Source organism: Nicotiana tomentosiformis, chromosome 4, assembly GCF_000390325.3.
Source record: "Nicotiana tomentosiformis chromosome 4, ASM39032v3, whole genome shotgun sequence".
NCBI lineage: Eukaryota > Viridiplantae > Streptophyta > Magnoliopsida > Solanales > Solanaceae > Nicotiana > Nicotiana tomentosiformis.
The window spans coordinates 134137136-134156864 of record NC_090815.1 but is presented as its reverse complement, the minus strand read 5'-3'; the positions used below and the strand labels follow the sequence as shown (position 1 = coordinate 134156864).

Here is a 19729-nt window from a genome sequence, read left to right as displayed (position 1 = left end):
AAAGATTCTTCTTTAATTACTAAGTTCTTCTTTTAGTAATTTACACGAACTAGTGAAAAGAAGTTATTATGTTGAATCACTAGTTGAAAATTGTTATAACGAGAATAATTTTCTATTTTCGTTTTTTGCAGCTTTAATAAGCTTGTCTTGGTTTGTTTTTTTAAGAAGCTTGTTTTGAATAGATTGTTACGGTGAGATTATTTGGTCATAAGAAAATGATCCATTTTTTTTCATTGTATGTTAGCAATTTCTTCCCTTTCTTCCATTTAAAATGAAAATGCAATTAAGTTGTATGGTGATTTCTATTTATTCTTTTACTTGGATGCTTCACTTTGCCAGGGAATTGGTGTGGTAATAATCTATTTGAAGAAGTTCAGTTGAGTGTTAAATTGAAAAAAGACTATTATTTTCATAATTAGAATTATTTTTCTTCTTCTTTTTTTCAACTCATTAATCCAACTATTTTGAATTCGTATCGAGTAGGTTTACTAAGAAGGTAAAGCAATGTCTTATTAAGAAATATTTTGTTTCTAATCACCATCAATTAAAGGCAGAAGATTCCCAACTATCCCTATTGTTTTTCTTTTCCTTTCTTTTTTGTTATCCATTAAAAAATAATGTAGATCATATTTAGTACCAATAAAAAATACTACTACATTATTTTCACAAAATGCCAAAAAATACTTTGTTCCTTATTTAATCACTTTCTACTTCAAGAGCTTAACTATTTTTATTATAAAAAATCCGATTCAAAAGTCCGGTACTTTTACTCTAGATTTTCGAGATTTTTTAGGGTTCGTACATGCATTTACCTAATCGATTATTAAAATCTTAATGCAATCACAATTATCATGTATGCTTGTAAAGCTTAATCAATTATGTATTTACCCGAATCCAATGAAATCTGGTATTTCTACTATAGACCTATAGGGTTTTTAGGATTTGTATATGCATTAATCTAGCCGATTAGTAAAATCTCAATTTGTTGCATAAGTCATGTGTACTTGTTAGGGCTTAATTAACTATATATTATATGAATTCAATAAAATCCCGTATTTCTTATTCTAGACTTTTGAGATCTTTTTAGGGTTCATATTTGCATTTATCTAATCGATTAGTAAAATTTTAATGTATCCATATTTATACGCGCTTGTTAAGGGTAAATCAATCATATACTTACTCGAATCTAACAATGAATTTAATCTAGCCTATTAGTAAAATCTCAATTTGTTGCAAAAATCATGTGTACTTGTTAGGGGTTAATTAATTCAGCATTACGTATGCGTATTTATCTAATGGATTAGTAAAATCTCAATTTGTTGCCAAATTCCTATGTGATTAGTAGGGTTTCTCAAATTAATTGCGAGGACAAACTTGTCACTCTATGAGTAAGAAGCACAATTATAAGTACATCAAAGCCTTTTCTGGTAATTTCATGATTTTGCATTACAATTGAGTCTACCAAATATAGAGAAGAAAAAGGAAAGAATATAAGTAATAAAATAAAATAAAACAGAATAGGACACAAACAAAGAGAGAGATACTGATCACTGAAACCCTAAAATTTACAGCCTTTTTCTCTCTCTCACCTGAGCTTCCTAAAAACCTCGTTTCTTCACATCACTCTCCTTGAATTTTACAACTTATTATTACTTGTTTTTTTCTACATTTTAATTAATCTCTTTTTGATTTTGTTGATTGTTTTTGTTTCGTTTTGTTTTGTTTATTTTTTGGTTTTGAATGGCCACGGCGCCGGATTCTTCTGCAGATAACTCACCAAGTTCACCGGCCGCCAAGGCTGATGGTGCCGCCACCGGAGCCACCGTCAGCAGTCCACAGTCTCGACGGAGTTTACAAGCACCGTGGGCACAAGTAGTCCGCGGCGGCGGCGGTGAGGTTGAAGCAGCATCAGTATCCAATCCTCGCTCGCCGTCACCGTTGTCGCCCGCTGCCGTTGTTTCGCCGGAGAAAATTTCTATATCGGATGATTGCTCGGCCGCCCAAAAGTCTTCGCCGGAAAACTCTACTTCCGATGCTTTGCCGGAGAGTTCTGGTAGTAACGACGGCAATGTAGGTCGGCCGAAAAAGCATGCTTGGAATAAACCCTTAAATGGCGTCGTTGAGGCTGTTACTGTTATGGGTGGGGCCCTCTCTTGGCCCGCTCTCTCTGAGTCTACTCGGCCCGGCCCAAAATCATCTGCTGATTCATCAAAACCAATTCCAGATGGATCCACTTCTGTTTCTCAGGTTTTTAATTAACTCAAAGTTTCAATTTTTAGCTTTATCTTCATTTTTTGGATGTTAAAATATTACAGCATTTGTATTTATGTTGAATATGAATGAATTAAAAGTGGGGGGATTAATTTTGTGTGTATATGTTTTTGTGAATAGGGTCCAATAATTTCTCAGTTACCTCAAAAACAAGCTAATAGTAATGCAAACACAAATTCAAATGCAAACCCTAGTACCCCTGTTAGACAAAGATCAATGAAACACAGAGGAGGTAGCAGCAGCAGTGGTGGTGCTGGTAGTGGCCCTGGTGGTGGAGGATTTATTAGAACTCCGCGTCCGCCTCCAACTCCACCTCCATTGCCTCCACCATTTCCTGGAATGCCTCCCTATGGGAATCTGATACCACCGCCTCCACCGCCTGTTCTCGAGCCTCATGTAAGAGGTCCAAGGTCTGTTGGAGGATTTCCGTCTCAGCCGCATTCAGCAGGTGATCATTCTCCCCATAGAAATTATAGCAGGAAGGGTGGTAACTTTGGGGGACGACCCCGTGGAGATGGATCTTATCATAATAACCACGGGGGCAGGCGTGATCAAGATCGGAGAGACGTTCATATGGCTCCTCCTCAGTTTGGTCCTCCTCATGCAGCGTTCATGCGGCCCCCACCTGCTGGTTCTGGTCCATTTCTTCCACACACATCTCTGAGACCCTTTCCTGTGCCAATGGGATATGGTAAGTCCGCTTCTCCCTTTTTTAGTAATATACTTTGCTAAATGTGTCCGATTATGTTTTTATTTCCTTTCAGATATGACTCAACTCTTTCTTTTTTGATGGTTCAGATATGGGTCAATTCTATTATGTTCCATTGAGTCCAGAGTCCTTTACTAGTGTGCCAATTATCAACCAAGCTCCACCACTACCCCAACCTTTCCCTTTAGTGGATCCAAATTTACCTCCCTCCTTGGTTAATCAGATAGAGTATTACTTCAGGTAATCTTCAAAGCTAAGAATGTGATCCTTTTCCTTTTCTTTTTTGCTTCTCTGGTTTTTCTTTTAAATAAATTTATTTGGGGGTTTTTCATAACGATTTTCTGACAAAGTTTCTTTCTGTTTTTGGGGTTGCAGTGATGCTAACCTGGTAAAAGATAACTTTTTGAGGTTAAAAATGGATGAGGAAGGCTGGGTTCCTATTAAATTAATTGCTGAATTTCCTCGAGTAAGCGATATCCCTATTTCTGAAATACATACATATTGGTTGAATGCTGCCTGTCTCTGTGATAATGTGACAGTGTCATTTCTCCTATGTTGATAAGCTGAAGGACCATGTATGTCTTGTTTTCAAGTTATTGGCACACTTTTCGATTGCTTAAAGACTTGATGTGTGAGGATTTACCGTAGAACCATGAACTGGCTGTGATTTTCATTTCTTGTATTCTCTTTGATATTCAGCTCAGCTTTCTTTGTCGTTTTTCTTTTCTTTAATTATTTTTTGGAAGCGTAATACTAGCAGCAAGAACTTGGAAGACCTTGCCAAATCATTTTACGACGCATGCATCTGATTCATGCTGGGGAAGTTTGCTTTCTCATTTCATCAAATGCCCCTGCAAGATCTAATCTGCAAAGATTCTGTGAGCTTCTGGCTTGCATGCCATTATTGACGGTCTCATTTGAACCTGAAAACTTTACAGTTTCCATCAAGCATGGCGCTCTATGTTAGTTCTTCCTGGATTGTCCTTTCAGTTATTATCTTCTTAGTCCAATAAGTGGATTAATGCTTTTTTACAAAATTCATCGACTCAACGACATAAGAGATGTCTCATTTGGATTAATGTCACTACTCGTCAACTCTAGGATTGTTGCTAAGTGTTCTGACAAATGTGTTTTGATCATTGCTCCAGCGGTACTATTGTGAATTTATGTATGTTCTAGCTGCCTACTAAATGAATGCTTTGACTTTGAACTCCTTCAGGAAAATGGAAGCTTTAGCATGTTCTTGTGCATTTGTCCTTCTCTTCTTTGAGCATAAGTTGTGGGGCATGGAATGACTGAAATTACTAGATGCATACCCCTGTAAATAAGTCTGATCATTTTTTGGATTTTGGCAGCTCCTCCCTGCTTCTAGCTTAATCTCTTTTGTATTAGAGCTGAGTTAATCTTTCCTTTATAATCTCTTTTGTGATTTCTGCATCTGCTTGATGCCATCTAAGAAATCTACATCATAAAAATTAAGAAAAACTGAAATTACTAGATGCCTAATTTCTCTAACCCATTTTAAAAAGTTCTTGTTCCTCTGATTGGTGAGCGAATACACAAGTTTCTTTCTCCACTTAAAGGGAGTGATATCTTGCCAAAGCATCTATGCAGTCTCATATTTTGTTTTCTACGTATATGCTGTAGTAGCTTCTAGTCAATTGTTTCATGTTGGTTTACTTTTGATGTTTATTAGCATAGTTTCTGTTTGCTGGTGGATGCTATTGCAGTTGACAGAAGTAAACTTTGTCGAAGCGAAAAACTGGAGATCAGAGTTCCATTTCAGACTTTCTTTGTTCATTTTATTTTATTTTTGTGCCCTTAAGGGAACTCAAGGATAGAAAACTGGAACTCGTTTCGCTTTTCTTTTCAACTCCATTTTAAATCCGTATACAAATTTATATTTTGGCAGTTTTTTTCTGAATTCTGAAATTTTCACTGACCTAGCATCTTGACTGTTCTTGTCGAAAACATTTCCCCAAGCATTTTGTCTATTCAAACTTTGTTACAAAAAAGGCTTATATACCTAAGTCAAGAATTTGGGGCTTTGTCCATGTGGATTTTTGCAACTTTTGTTGGATCTTTAAATATTGGAATTATTCAAATAAGGTTTTGGGTAATCTCTTATACTAGTGATCATATTATGAAATCCCTCTTTTCTGTGAGAAGAAGTATATGTTTTATAAATCTTTAAACCATTGCCCCAAGGGTGAAAATTCCTATATGTTGAGTATTGATGATGGTAATACGATAAGATCTAAATGCCTTTTTATTACCTTGAGATTTGCAATTTTGTTTTTTTATAGAGGGACTTTTTCATATCTGATGTACTGTAATCTGCAAATGCCATTATATACTATGTTACTTGGACTATTTATTTGCCTGACACATCCATAACGAGAAGGGATTGCAATGCTATAGTTACTTCCTATGATTTTGCAAAATACAGAAAGAAAAAAAACGTACTAAACATCAGTGGTGGAGCCAGATATGGGAATTTAAAAAAAAAAATAGAATGTCACATGTGGGATTTAAACCTGTGATCTAAAGCAATGTCTAAACTCCCTTTGCTACTTCACTAAACTTTCCTTATAGCAAGGGTATTCAACTTGTATATAACCCAAAAAATTCGTTATTACCCTATTTCCACTGTATAATTTTTCAACTGAGGGGATTCAGTTCCCCCAACTTAGCTCCGCCGCTGCTGGAAATGACCATGTGTAAACCATACTTGTATTGTGATTGTTGTATTTTGTGTGCTCTGGTATGTGCTTTTACAATAAAGTAGTACTTCATGTTTGCATTGTTATTGCCCCATAGACGAATCAAGGTTTTGCTCTATGGTCTGCTTTTGCAGGTTAAGAGTTTGACAGATAAAGTCCAGTTTGATAATATCCAGTTTATTTCGTATTGTTTGGCGACTTCAATGCTTGTAGAAGTGCAGGTAATATATCAGTTAAAACTTCTCTTGCCTTGATATATTATCTTCAAAAGCTTTTAATGCAGTTTGATAATATTAGATAGCACTGCCTCTGTATTTTCAACATGTTGTATCATCAGTTGAGAATTTTATCTTATACGGCAGTCTCTCTGTTTATCCTGCTCCTTTTTCCACCATTAAACCCCATGATATAAGTGCATGAAGGTTGCTAAAGTTATTGGTTATTGAACTGCCTGTCTGAGTTCAAGGACTGTTGTCATATTCCTTATCCAAAATATGATGGTGACAAGCTTTTTAGTAATTATTCACAGAGAACTGGATTATTTTCTTGTTGTCTTTTGAAAGCTTTTTCATGAACTAAGAGAATCATATCTATCACGGTTAATAAAGGGTAAGATATGTGAGACTCGAGAATCCTAAAGTCCTTTTCCTTCAATATAACCTTATTTCTCGTGTTATGTTTTGTAAGGGTGCTGTGGTTCATACAACATAATTTTGAACCACTAGATTCTCATTGATTTTTGGTTCTGCACTAACTGTTCCACTCCTGCTGCATCGACAGATGGTGTTCTAACCTGTTACTGGAAGTAATCTTGATAGGATTTCTTATTTCCAGGATGAGAAGATAAGGAGACGGGATGATTGGAGGAAATGGACGCATACTTCTTCCCCATTTGCAGCTGATTCAGGTTCTTCAGCACCTGTTGCATCAACAGATGGTGCTCTAACAACTTCCTTGCAGAATGTCTCTTTGAACGAATCAGCTACAAATAGTAGTGGTGCTACAGAAGCGACCAATGCTCCAATGGATGTGCCTGTCGGTGGCTTATCAGACGAATCGGCTAATCAATCAACACTGGCTCAAGGAGGCAGCGCTGAAGAAATCTCTTCCGGCCACGCATGAAACAATGGTGTTGATTTTGCGTATTTTGCAACGAGTGGCGGACTCTGTCTTGCATACTGATTCAATTACAAAAGGTGTATTTGGAAGGTTATACATACATCATTGCTGCCCCTGGTGGAGTCATATTTTTGCAGTTTTTGAGGTGAGTGCAACAATTAAAAACTAATGTGTAAGTTATCTGGTATAGAGAGCGGAACGACAGTGGAGATTAAAAGGATATACAGTTGATAGGTTTGAAACTTTTGAGTTGTTTGGCTCGTCACTTGCATTATTGATGCAGGGTGAATTCGGATTTTGAGCCTAAGGATAACTTTTTTGGGTTGAAATTTACCTCCATTTTAGAGGAAAGATTCTGAATATGTAGAAAGTTTATTGCTTGGCTGGTAAAGAGGGCGATTGAGCCCTGCTGATTTTGTTATACTTATCTAGGCTAGGCATATTGATTGTTACATTATTTTGTTTTATTCTAATTTTTTTTTCGTCCTTTCATTTTGTTTCCTTTTCTTTTTGCATCTCACAATAGTTAGTTAAGCGTAAATCATTATATGGTAGACTTCCAGCTAAAATTTCCTAAAAGTACTGGTGAGAAAAACTAACCATAAATTTACACTTCTACTATACAAAATATATCAAGTAATAAGTTTTCTCTTCGTTATATTTCGTGTATATTTCTACTCTTGCCATTAGCAAGTTGTCTTTGTAATTGCCTTCAACTTTAATGGAGCTCTAGCTTGAGTAGAGCGACTCCACATGTTAAACTAACTTGTGAAAAGGAGTTCAAATTTATCCGTCTACGTTAGGTTATTGGGTTATAATTATTCTTTGTTATACTTCAGTTCTAGAGCAAGTACGAGACAATGATAAGTATAACTGAGGGTAAATTTAAGATATTTCGTAGAGTATATAAAATTTTGAACCTTTGGAGCTGATATATGTATAGCAGATTAAGGTACATGCGATTTACTACTGCCTACCCCAAGAAGGCACTGAGACTAATTACAGAACCAATCTTATTTTTGGGAGTTACTTTGTGGTAGTCAACTTTCAGAATAAGAATAAAGGTTATTATTGCTTTAAGAACAATGAGTTGGAGAAATAATAATGACATTTGAAGAACCTCTGGGTTTGTGGACCTGTTTTTCCTTTAGGAATATCATCCAAAAAGTTCATAAGCCTCTCTCTGCCTGATACTCTTTTTCAAAGGAAAATTAATAATGGTTTAAAAAGTTTCTTTACAATAGGGCCCTTTATACTTCTAACTTTGTCCCAAAATGGGTCCAGATATCCAATAATAAAAAATAATAATAATAATAAAAAAATCGCTTATAGCATTCGGTGTTGGAACTCAAACTTAACTAATTTGAATTCGCGTCCTAAAATACCAAAGAGAATCCTATTAATAGGGGCTCGAACTGAAATCTTAAATTAAGGATAAAAGAACCTTTCCATTTCACCAAAGTTAGGTTAAGCTAATCAACTATCTTGTAAAGGTCTTAAGGAGGAAAAGAAGAGCTTATTATTTCTTTGAACTTATCATCACCTGGCAAAAAGCAGGGAAACAAAGTTATTAAGAAATTGGAAACTTGGCCTTGGATAGTAAAATGCATCAATACAGTTCACTAATACGAACAGCCAATTGCACAAAATCCCACAGAATTAGAACTAGGAATTAAAGTTTTGGTGTCTCACCAAAACTGAAGAATTGAAAATCAATATATGAAAATTACCAACCAATACAAGAAAATATAAATAAAACACAGTGAGGAAATCTTCAACAAGAATCCGTTATCGTCCAGCGGTTAGGATATCTGGCTTTCACCCAGGAGACCCGGGTTCGATTCCCGGTAACGGAATGTTTTAAACCCGTATAATCCTCCTTTTTTCTATACATATTTCGACGAAAAGCAAAACCATTGGAATAGCTCGATTACAATGTGACAATAGATTAAACTTCACTGACAAACCTAAATGTGACAATAGACTGATACTATTTATATAATAGTTTATAATTTATTTATGCTACTTCTCTCAATGGAAACTACAAAAGATGAGCAATTCGTGGGGTTATCATTGTGGTAAATATCTTCCATTATCTTTACTGATTAAATATGCTAATTAAACACTATCTTGAATGTACATGTCTTTGGAAAGTGTTCTTTTGTTTTGCCATGTTTCTTTATCAGTATCTTGAAAGTACATGTCTTTAGAAAGTGTTCCCCTTGCTTCCCCAGTTAATGTGCTCTTTGTTTGGGTTTGTTGCCTAACTTTTAGTATGTCAAATACTCATGTCTATGTTTCTGTCATATTTCCCTCAAGAAATAACATGGAAAAAAGAGGGGTATTATGGCGTGCACTACTTGTATAGGACATGATTTTCAATACGTTACAACACTAGGTATTTGAAAAGAAATGAAAGTAAAGTTATTTTCGTGTGACCTATAGTTTACGGGTTCGAGGCGTGAAAGCAGTCACTAATGTTTGTATTAGGATAAGCTGTCTACATCACACTTCTTGGGGTGCAACCCTTTCCCGGACCCTGGGTGAACGCGAGATGCATTGTACACCAGACTGATTTTTTTTTTTTTTTTTTTACAACAACTTGCTGGGTATATAGACGTTAGCAGGGACAGAGCTAGAGTTTAGGTTACGGGTTCGGCTGAATCCAATAACTTATTCTATTTGTATACTTATCTTAAAATATTTATTGAATACAACAACAACAAACCCAGCTTAATCCCATGCGTGGGGTATGAAGAGGGTAGTGTGTACGCAGCCTTACCCCTACTTTATAAAGGCAGAAAGACTGTTTTCGATAGATCCTCGACTATTAATAATATGTATAATTTATTAAATTAGAAACCAATAATGTAAAAGTACTAGAATTCCGAACATGTAACTTTCAAATCTTGGCTCCGCCTCGTAGAACCATCCAATGTTGTGTTGGGTACATAACAAACGCGTAAAAACATCATAGTTTCCCACAAAGCTAACTATTACTCCTTCCGGTCCACAATAAGTGACTATTTTACTTTTGGCACACCCATCAAGGAAATACGAACTCCTAGAGAAAAAAAAGATGTATTCACTAAATTAACATTAATTAATTGTTACTTTGACACATTAGAATATGTAAATAAGGGTAAATTTTGAAAAAATAAAATTATTTCTTTCTTGATTATGTAAATGAATACTTATTTTAGACTAAAATAAAAAGGTAAAATTGTGATACTCTCACGTACGAGTAATGTAAGAAAAGTGATGACCAACTGCTTAAAGTGAGTGTCGCCTTGAAACTCTAATGATTCACATGGAGCACTCAAGTTTGTTAATAATTGTTATTGACCCACCAAATTAAAGTAAAGGCAGCTAAAGTACTTCTTGTGCTTTATACGACTTTTAACTTTTAAGTTTCTCCTTTTCTTTTTGTCATTATTTTTTATACCTGCTAATAATCACAAGTTCTTGCTAATTAAAAGGCAGTCATGACTTATTAATTATATTACTTAAAAAAAAAAAATTCACTTGTAAGTTACTGCTCCCTATAGGTTTTAGCTAGTTTTTATCCGTATGTTCTTTCTAATAATAATTCCATTTGTGTGAGTTTGCTCATATTATTAATCTCGAACTTAGATAAAGAAAAAAAAATTGACATAAGCTAATAGCTCAATTAATTATGACGAATTCTCATAATACATGATATATTGAGCCCAAATGGAGCGATATTGTTAGCCTAGATTCATACAACCTAATTTGCTTGCGATTGAGGCATAATTATTGATGTTGTATATTCTTGCTAATAATCACGATGTGCTCGGAGATGCTAAAGCTAGAGCGTGATGGCAAGAATTGATCGAGCGAAGAATCACAGTTCTCAACTATCACATTCAGAAAGACTACTGGACTAATTTCATGTGCATTTAAAAGCCATGCAGAAACAAGTTTCGTTACATCTACTACTTAATTTCAAAATACTTGGGTTTATTCGAGCCCATCTCAGATTCCCAGTAAGATTATGAAAAAATTAATATAATAAAAACAACACTTAAATTGTTAGGGGAAACCTTTCCATCTAAAATGCATGGGTAGTTCAGTTTTATACTTCTTTACAAATATATATACACACTGTACCCTTTATGACTTCAACATAATAAAATTACTACCTCCATTCTAGTTTACGTGAACCTATTTTCTTTTTGGTCCGTTTAAAAAAGAATGATCCCTTCATAAATTTGAAAATAATTTTACTTAAACTTATAATTCTACCCTTAATGAGAAAATTTTATAACCACACAAATACTCTGGGCACTTTTTGAATTGTTTAGGATCATAAATTCCAAAAGTCTTCATTTTTTCTTAAACTCCGTGCCAAGTCAAACATGTTCACATAAATTGGAACGAAGTGAGTATATATTACACACTAGTTACCAGTCGCCACTAGAACGGCGGCCACCGCCACCACCACCACTACAACTCCACTGTCTTAGTGGTGTGTTTGGATAAGCATTTAAATGCATTATAGGTGGTTATAATATATAACCCGTGGCAGCTGATTGACGGGCGTTTTTCCAGTGGGCACACGTTTGAATGCACCAAACAAAGCTTAACAGACCACACTTTATTCCACTGCTTAGCTATTTATACATATTATATATAGCCTTACCGTGATCAAGATTTCTTAAAAAGACCTTCTTTTGCAAAAAAAATGAAAGACATTTCTCTGCTTTTCTGCCTCTATTTACTCCTCGCCTCTTTTTTTAGAGAATCCAACGCAGTTTCTCAAGTACAAAACAATGGTGTATATATTGTTTACATGGGTGCTGCTGATGCATCCAACGATGGCATTAAAAATAATCAAGCAGAACTTATGAGCTCTTTAATCAGAAGGTTAGTTTATATTTATACCCCATTTATTCCATTTTATATGATTACTACTATTTTCTTTTTAGTCTGACAATCATAAAAATGTCATGACATATTTAAAAACATACTATCATTACTTTCTAGACTTTTAGTATGTCCGAAAAGTCGTTCTATTTTGACAAATCAAACACCGCCAAATAAAATAAAACGGAGGGAGTACGAGTTACGACACATGAATTGAATTTGTAGTCAGGTTATTGAACTAAATTGGTGCTAACATAACTGATGAAAGCTTTCAATTTTGCTTACGTTCAAGAATGAGCTAACTTCAGTCTTTAATTTCTGTTAGGAAAAAAGATGCTATTGTACACAGCTACAAGAATGGTTTCTCAGGATTTGCTGCGCATTTATCAGAAGCTGAAGCGAACTCTATTGCTCAAAAACCTGGAGTCATCTCTGTATTTCCTGATCCAATATTGAATCTCCACACAACACGTTCATGGGATTTTTTACAATATCAAACTGATGTAGAAATAAGTTCTGGTCCACTCTCTGGTTCTGATTCATCACCAAAAGGAGCTGACACCATAATTGGTATCTTGGATACAGGTACAACATTTATCAGAAAATTTCCAATGACGTTATAATATTATAGTGCAAGCTAGTTGCATATCTATGTCTTTATTATGATAAAGATTTCCACAATCTTATTCAGGAATATGGCCTGAATCAGAGAGTTTTAGTGATAATGATATGAGTGCAGTCCCCTCCCAGTGGAAAGGAACTTGCATGGAAAGTCATGATTTCAGCTCTTCCAAATGCAACAAGTAACTTTCTCCTCCTATTCCTGGCCATATATTTCATTTTATATGTAAAACACTAAGCACGAAGTTTAAGGAAGTAAAAAGGGCAGCCCGGTGCACTAAGCTCCCGCTATGCGCAAGGTCCATGAAAGGGTCGGACCACAAGGATCTATTGTACGCAGTCATAGAGGCTGTTTCTATGGCACGAATCCGTGACTTCCTTACCACATAAGGAAGTAAAAAAGATATAAAGTACCTTTAGAAGTTGTGGTCTTTAATATATGGCATGATAAGGGTAAAGTATAGTTTGCAGTCTCAAACTGCAAACTACATTTATTTTTTTATTTTTTTTGAAATTGCTGAGTAGTTGAGACTGCAAAAAATATGTTCTGTTTATATAACTGATTAAAAACATATATCTTTTACTATATATGTGATCATTGTAATTTTCTATTAGGAAGCTAGTTGGTGCAAGATTTTATGATGACTCTGGTGAGGACAACAGAAAACCTTCTGGCTCAGTTAGGGACCAAAACGGACATGGAACTCATGTTGCATCTACAGCAGCTGGGAATCCAATTTCAGGAGCATCTTATTATGGCCTGGCGGCTGGGACCGCGAAGGGTGGGTCCCCGAGTTCAAGGATAGCCATGTATCGTGTCTGCACGAGTGATGGATGCCGCGGATCAGCTATAATGAAAGCATTTGATGATGCCATTGCGGATGGAGTTGATGTTTTATCATTATCACTTGGCTCATCATCTGGACTTGAACCTGAATTTTCGAATGATCCTATTGCTATTGGAGCATTTCATGCTGTTGAAAAGGGAATTCTTGTTGTCTGTTCTGCTGGAAATGATGGACCAAGCGCGAAAAGTGTTGTCAATGTTGCTCCTTGGATTCTCACAGTTGCAGCTACTACAATTGACCGTGACTTCGAAACTGATATTGTCTTAGGTGGGAACAAGTTGATTAAGGTAAAAACTATGCTAAACATCAATCCTGTGTTCTGTTTTTGCATGTTTTAAGCCAGAGAAAACTGTCAAAGTTATGTACTGAAATACTACTTAGTAATCTTGTTTGAGTTACAGGGAGGGGGCATAAGTTTTGGTAATTTGACAAATTCTACAGTATACCCGTTGATTAGTGGTGATTTAGCCAAATCAGAAGATAATGATATTTCTGAGAAAAATGCAAGGTAATTTGAAGAACATAAAACATTAGGATCACATCATTTTGATGTCTTTCTCAAAGAAATTGAAATAGTATATACATGTAACTAACTAACAGATGTGCTTCAGGAGTTGTGTTCCGGATTCATTAAATGAAAAGAAAGTTAAGGGGAAAATTGTTCTTTGTCATAATCACGACGAAGGTTATTCACCTAGTGATAAGCTAGAAGAAGTGAAGAGCAAAGGTGGCATTGGATTTATACTAGTAGATGATAATGCAAGAACAGTAGCACCAAAATTCAAATCCTTTCCCGCGGCTGTAGTAACCGAAAAAGATGGCAATGAGATCCTCTCCTACATTAACTCAACAAGGTAATGAAATCACTTTTAAGTTTCCAATAGTTAGCTATTCTGAATCTCATATATTGGATACTGCACATTTGAATAAAAGATTCTTTAAAACTTAATAGGAATCCAGTTGCATCAATTCTACCAACTGTTTCAAAAACCAAGTACAAACCAGCTCCTGTTGTGGCTTACTTCTCATCAAGGGGTCCTGCATACAACACTCTTAACCTCCTCAAAGTAAAGACACTTACCTTTTTTCTTCTTATGTTATGGTCTAATGATATAACAGAACAAAAAATAAGCTGACCGGATTTGAGTTTGTACTTGCAGCCAGATACTACAGCACCAGGGGTTGCCATTCTCGCGGCTTGGCCTGGAAATGACACGAAAGAGGCTGTCTTAGGACAGGAACCACCACTTTTCAACATACTCTCAGGGACTTCCATGTCCTGTCCTCATGTTTCTGGTATTGTCGCGATAGTCAAGGCGCAAAATCCTTCTTGGAGTCCTTCAGCAATCAAATCAGCTATTATGACCACAGGTAAGAAATCTAATTCACCTTCTTCATTTTTTGGGTATACTGACTCATGTCAAGTCGTGAATATGGTACGGCCCTTCCCAAGACCCCACACATTAGCAGGAGCTTAATGCACCAAGCTACCTTTTATACTGACTCATGTTAAGCTTTGTCTTAACAGCTATACAGACTAACAATTTGAAGGCTCCAATCACAACAAATTCTGGATCAGTTGCAACACCATACGATATTGGAGCCGGAGAAGCAAGCCCTTCAGGGGCAATCAATCCAGGATTGGTCTACGAGACTTACGCTGCAGACTACTTGCAGTTCCTATGCTCAATCGGCTATGACCCAATAAAGATAAAACTCATCTCAAAAACAGTTCCTGACGATTTTTCATGTCCCACCAACTCAAGTTCTGAATCAATCTCAAAAATGAATTACCCATCCATAGCTGTTTCAAATATCAAAGAAAATGAAACTAAGAAAGTAACCAGAATGATAACTAATGTTGCAGAAGAAGAAGCAACATACACTGCAATTATAAAGGCGCCAGCTGGATTGGAAGTCCAAGTGATTCCAAATAAATTGGTATTTACAAATAATAGCAAGAAGTTGAGCTATGAAGTGTCTTTCAGAACTTCATCTAAACCAAAGGGAGACTTGTTCGGATCAATTACATGGATAAATGGTAAATACAAAGTTCGAAGTCCATTCGTTGTAACCACTTATAAGGTGTCTGATAACACTCCCAGGCCTGCAGATCGCCGATCAAAGTAGTCTAGCAAGTTTGTATGTCCATGTCTCCATGAATACAACTGTATTACTACCACATCATGTACATGCAACTTAAACTAGAAAAAAAAGAAAGAAATAAAGATCAGGGATTACACACATGTGCAGTAAGTGAGAAAATAAAATATAATTGATCAATCATTCGGCAACAAATACCATTGTATTACAACCCATGTGTTGTAATTCATGTATAATTGTGCGTGAACCAAATGATTAGGATAGTACATAGGGTGGGCTGGTAGTTTTCTTCTCCTTGCAGTATACTACTAAAATCATTTTTTTAATGATTGGTAATGATTCTAAAAGTGATGAGACCATCCAACTATGCATGTTGGCATGCAAATCTAGCATAAGAACCTTCTTAAATGTTGGACAAGAAGCTGATGAACTAACAGTCTGTATGCTTTTTCTGTATGAAAGCTATCCCAGAAAACATAATCAGAATCACTGGAATATGCGAATGTGCAAAACTTTATAACTTCTATTTCCTTGTTCCACAGCATCCCTTGTTTGCAATCTTGAATCCTGCACAACTATATAAAGATAAGGGATGGAAAATCTTGTCCATTCTTAACTATTTCAAGAAAAAGTCAGACATATTTTTACCATATTTTTGAGGGTTGTAGATGACATCAAGTGTAGGATTGTATATATCTACATACACCATTCTTGAATCAGGAAGTTTGTTTCCCAGAGAGCTCAACTCAGCTGCCAGCTTGCAGTTGAACAATTGTGCCACTTGGTTCAAATAATCAACGCATTCCCTTTTTTTCCTCCTCTCAATGTTCTTTGTGATGGCAAACATCCGATTGGTGGTATGCTAAAAACATCAATCCGACGTGCCCCTAGCCCATATAAATCCTTCAAAGTTATGAAAAGAGATCACATATTTAGTCTTGTATATTCCCATGAATTCAGATTGAGTTAAAATGTTATATTACCTGTACAAAACTAGAAGCAAAGTTGAGCAAAATATCAGTGTATGATGAAACATCATAGTAGGGTTTTCGAAGAGGCATACTAAGTATGTGTTGATAATGTCATTGCTTCCTGTGGCCAATATGAATAGACGTACTAAGTATGTGCAGACTACTTGCAGTTCCTATGTTCAATCGGCTATGACACATTAAAGAAAAAAATTTGATCAAATTCTATTGAGTACTCATAGTGATCATTTATCGAAGAATAACTCTAGTTATGAAATGATTGAACAATCGGGAGCAATTTACTTACGATACTTAGTTGATAACTAATCTCAAAAGCAGTTACTGACAATATTTCATGTCCCACCAACTCAAGTTCTGAATCAATCTCAAAAATGAATTACACATCCATGGCTGTTTCAAATATCAAAGGAAATGAAACCAAGAAAGTAACCAGAATTTTATTTAATGTTGCGGAAGCAGCAGCAGCATACACTGCAAGTATAAAGGCACCGGCTGGGTTGGAAGTCCAAGTGATTTCAAATAAATTGGTATTTACAAATAATAGCAATAAGTTGACCTATGAAGTGTCTTTCAGAGCTTAATGTAAACCAAATGGAGACTTGTTTGGATCAATTACACGAACAAATGGTAAATACAAAGTTCGAAGTCCAACGTTGTAATCACTTACTTATAAGGTGTCCGATGAAAACACTCCCAGGCCTACAGATCAGTCAATCATTGGGCAACAAATAATAAGAATTCATTGATTATATTTAACTGTATTACAATCCATGTGCTATAAATCATGTATAATTGTCCCAAAAACCAAATGAGTAGGATAGTACATAGGGTGAGCTGGTATTCTTCTTCTCGTTGCAGTATACAACAAAAATAAATATTTTTATGATGAGATTATCCAACTATGCATGTTGGCATGTGAATCTATCAGAAGAAGCTACTTAAATGTTGGGCAAGAATTTGATGAACTAATTGTCTGTATGCTTTTTCTGTAAGATGAAAGCTATCCCAAAAAACATAATCAGAATCACTTGAACATGTAAATGTGCATAACTCTGCAACTTCTATTTTCCCCGTCCCACAACATCCTTTGTCTGAAATCTTGAATCCTGCACAATCATATAAAGGTAAGGAATTGAAATCTTGCCTATTCTAACTGGTATTAAAGAAATTAAAGGCAGACATATTTCACCATATTTTTGAGGGTTGTAGATGACATCAAGTGGAAGATTGTATACATCTACATACACCATTCTTGAATCAGGAAATTCGTTTCCAAGGGAGCTTAACTCTGCTGCCAACTTGCTGTTGAACAGTTGTGCCGCTTGGTTCAGATAATCAACACATTCCCTTTCTTCTCCTCCTCTCAATGTTCTTTGAGATGGCAAACATCCGATTGGTGGTATGCCAAAAACACCAATCCGACGTGCCCCTAGCCCATATAAATCCTTCAAAGGTATGAACAACATTTTATATTTAGTCTTGGATAGTCGCATGAATTCAGATTGAGTTAAAATGTTATATTACCTGTACAAAACTAGAAGCAGAGTTGACCAAAAGATCTGCATATGATGAAACATCATAGTAGGTTTTCCGAAGAGGCGTATTAAAGTATGTGTTGATAATGTCATTGGTTCCTGTGACCAATATGAATAGACTGTTGGCCAAGATCTCATTTTTCTTATCCTCTCCAACTATTTCTCTTAGCTTTAGTATGTACTCTTTGAACATTTCCAACTGACGCGACAATGAAATAACTTTCTGCATTTATTTATATTTAAAAGTTTTCAGAAATATATAAGGTAAAAACACAGAAAAATGAACAAAGGAAAGAAATGTACCGCGAGTTCAGATGTTAGAGGATCATATCCTGCACCACCCGAAGCAAAATTAACTCCTGTGATGAGGTCTTTTGGTTGTAAAGTTGGATCAAGATATGCTGGTAATAGCTCTTTTATTCCCAATTCTTCAACTGAAATTAAGAGAAAGACTAAGGATTATTCTCTAATGTAATTGTAGATAAGCAGGGGATGTAGTCTACATGCTACGGATTTATCTGAATCCATAACTTTCGACACTAAGTATAGCTATATATGTTAAATCTACTAAAATCGCAAAATATTAGATTTGAATCCATAATTTTAATAGTATAGTGAGTTCAATACTGAAAATCTTGTAAGTTGAACCCACTAAGTTTAAATCTTGGATCCGCCACTGTAGATAAGACAATACTCGAAATGCTTATATCTCAAATTGTTCTTACCAATCAAGTCCGCAGGAACTTTCCCATTAGAAAACCTTCCCGTTGGTTTTCCTCCCATGAAATCCTGACCATACGGCGGATAATTAACCTTAGATACAGTTTTGAGGCCATTATTGTTACCTGTATCGACAATGGAGTCTCCGAAAACTATCACTGCCGGAATAGACTCATTATATGGTATCCTTGTAACTGCTTTGACATAACACACCAGAAGTGAATAACAAACAAGAGAAGAGTATATTTTAAAAGAGAGGAACTTCATTGTTAAATTTGAAGGCTTTTCTCTGAATATAGGAGGAAGAAACACCACACAAGTACTAGTATTTAACTTTAAGAACTCAATCATGTTGAGTAAATGCTTTGATTGGTACAAGAAAGGTTGCACCTATAGAGCCATGATAACTTTTATAAAAGCCTTTTATTTAATGTTTCCTTAAATAGAAAGTTTTAAGCCACAAACCAAATATAGATAATTGGATATCTTTTGGACAAATTGGAGTGCAACTGCAAATTAGGAGTTGTAATACAAAAGATTGCATTAAATGACTGTACCTACCACTTTCTTGATTTTTTACAGAAGTATATCTCAACAAACAACTGCAAACTAAGTAGTAAAGATAAATGGCATGTGCAGACTGCAGAAATCCAGCTTTCATTCTACATTAGTAAATACAACTTCAGTGAGTTTCAGAGTAGTGAGATCAATATATATACTACTTAACTACCTTAGGACATTAAATTTTTAATCTTTTTTAGTAGAGCCTGGCAGCAATGGTAAAGTTGTCTCCATGTGACCTATATATTATGCGTTCAAGCCGTGGAAACATCCATTCCCCGGACCCTGAGTGAACACGGGATACCTTGTGCCGGGCTGCTATTTTTTAACTTTTAATCTTTTTGAAGGGAGATTTGGAGCAATGGTAATGTTGTCTCTTTGTGACCTATATAGGTTACGGGTTCGAGCCTGGAAGTAGCCACTAATGCTTGCATTAGGGTAGGCTGTCTACGTCATACCCCTTGAGGTGCGGCCCTTCCCCGGACCCAAGTGAATACAGGATACCTTGTGCCGGGCTACTATTTTTTAATTTTTAATCTTTTTGAAGGGAGGCTTGGAGCGATGGCAAAGTTGTTTCCGTGTGACCTATAAGCCACGGTTCGAGTCGTGGAAGCAGCCACTAATGCTTGCATTAGGGTAGGGT

General features: G+C 35.8%; 3 protein-coding genes, 1 non-coding gene and 1 pseudogene across 4 annotated transcripts; 3 read left to right on the top strand and 2 right to left on the bottom strand.

The window, feature by feature from the left end:
* The first annotated feature begins 1522 nt into the window (after positions 1–1522).
* On the top strand, positions 1523–7314 carry LOC104099816 (la-related protein 1C-like). Its single transcript, XM_009606927.4, has 6 exons — positions 1523–2247; positions 2392–2962; positions 3070–3220; positions 3356–3446; positions 5838–5924; positions 6538–7314. The coding sequence occupies exons 1-6, from the start codon at positions 1741–1743 to the stop codon at positions 6823–6825; spliced, it is 1695 nt and encodes a 564-aa protein (XP_009605222.1). The 5' UTR covers positions 1523–1740; the 3' UTR covers positions 6826–7314.
* A 1292-nt stretch (positions 7315–8606) lies between these two features.
* On the top strand, positions 8607–8678 carry TRNAE-UUC (transfer RNA glutamic acid (anticodon UUC)). The gene has a single exon. It is a non-coding gene; the product is annotated as a tRNA-Glu (tRNA).
* A 2809-nt stretch (positions 8679–11487) lies between these two features.
* Positions 11488–15424, top strand: LOC104099818 (CO(2)-response secreted protease-like). The gene is made up of 9 exons (XM_009606928.4): positions 11488–11709; positions 12035–12294; positions 12401–12512; positions 12946–13465; positions 13580–13686; positions 13790–14032; positions 14131–14245; positions 14339–14549; positions 14707–15424. Exons 1-9 carry the CDS (start codon positions 11528–11530, stop codon positions 15306–15308), a joined length of 2352 nt encoding a protein of 783 aa, XP_009605223.1. The 5' UTR covers positions 11488–11527; the 3' UTR covers positions 15309–15424.
* A 135-nt stretch (positions 15425–15559) lies between these two features.
* Positions 15560–16658, bottom strand: LOC138910546 (GDSL esterase/lipase EXL1-like; annotated as a pseudogene).
* A 329-nt stretch (positions 16659–16987) lies between these two features.
* Positions 16988–18959, bottom strand: LOC104099819 (GDSL esterase/lipase At5g42170-like). Its single transcript, XM_009606929.4, has 5 exons — positions 18531–18959; positions 18109–18239; positions 17795–18028; positions 17460–17715; positions 16988–17376 (listed from the first exon to the last, which is right to left on the bottom strand). Exons 1-5 carry the CDS (start codon positions 18874–18876, stop codon positions 17195–17197), a joined length of 1149 nt encoding a protein of 382 aa, XP_009605224.1. The 5' UTR covers positions 18877–18959; the 3' UTR covers positions 16988–17194.
* Positions 18960–19729: the final 770 nt, after the last annotated feature.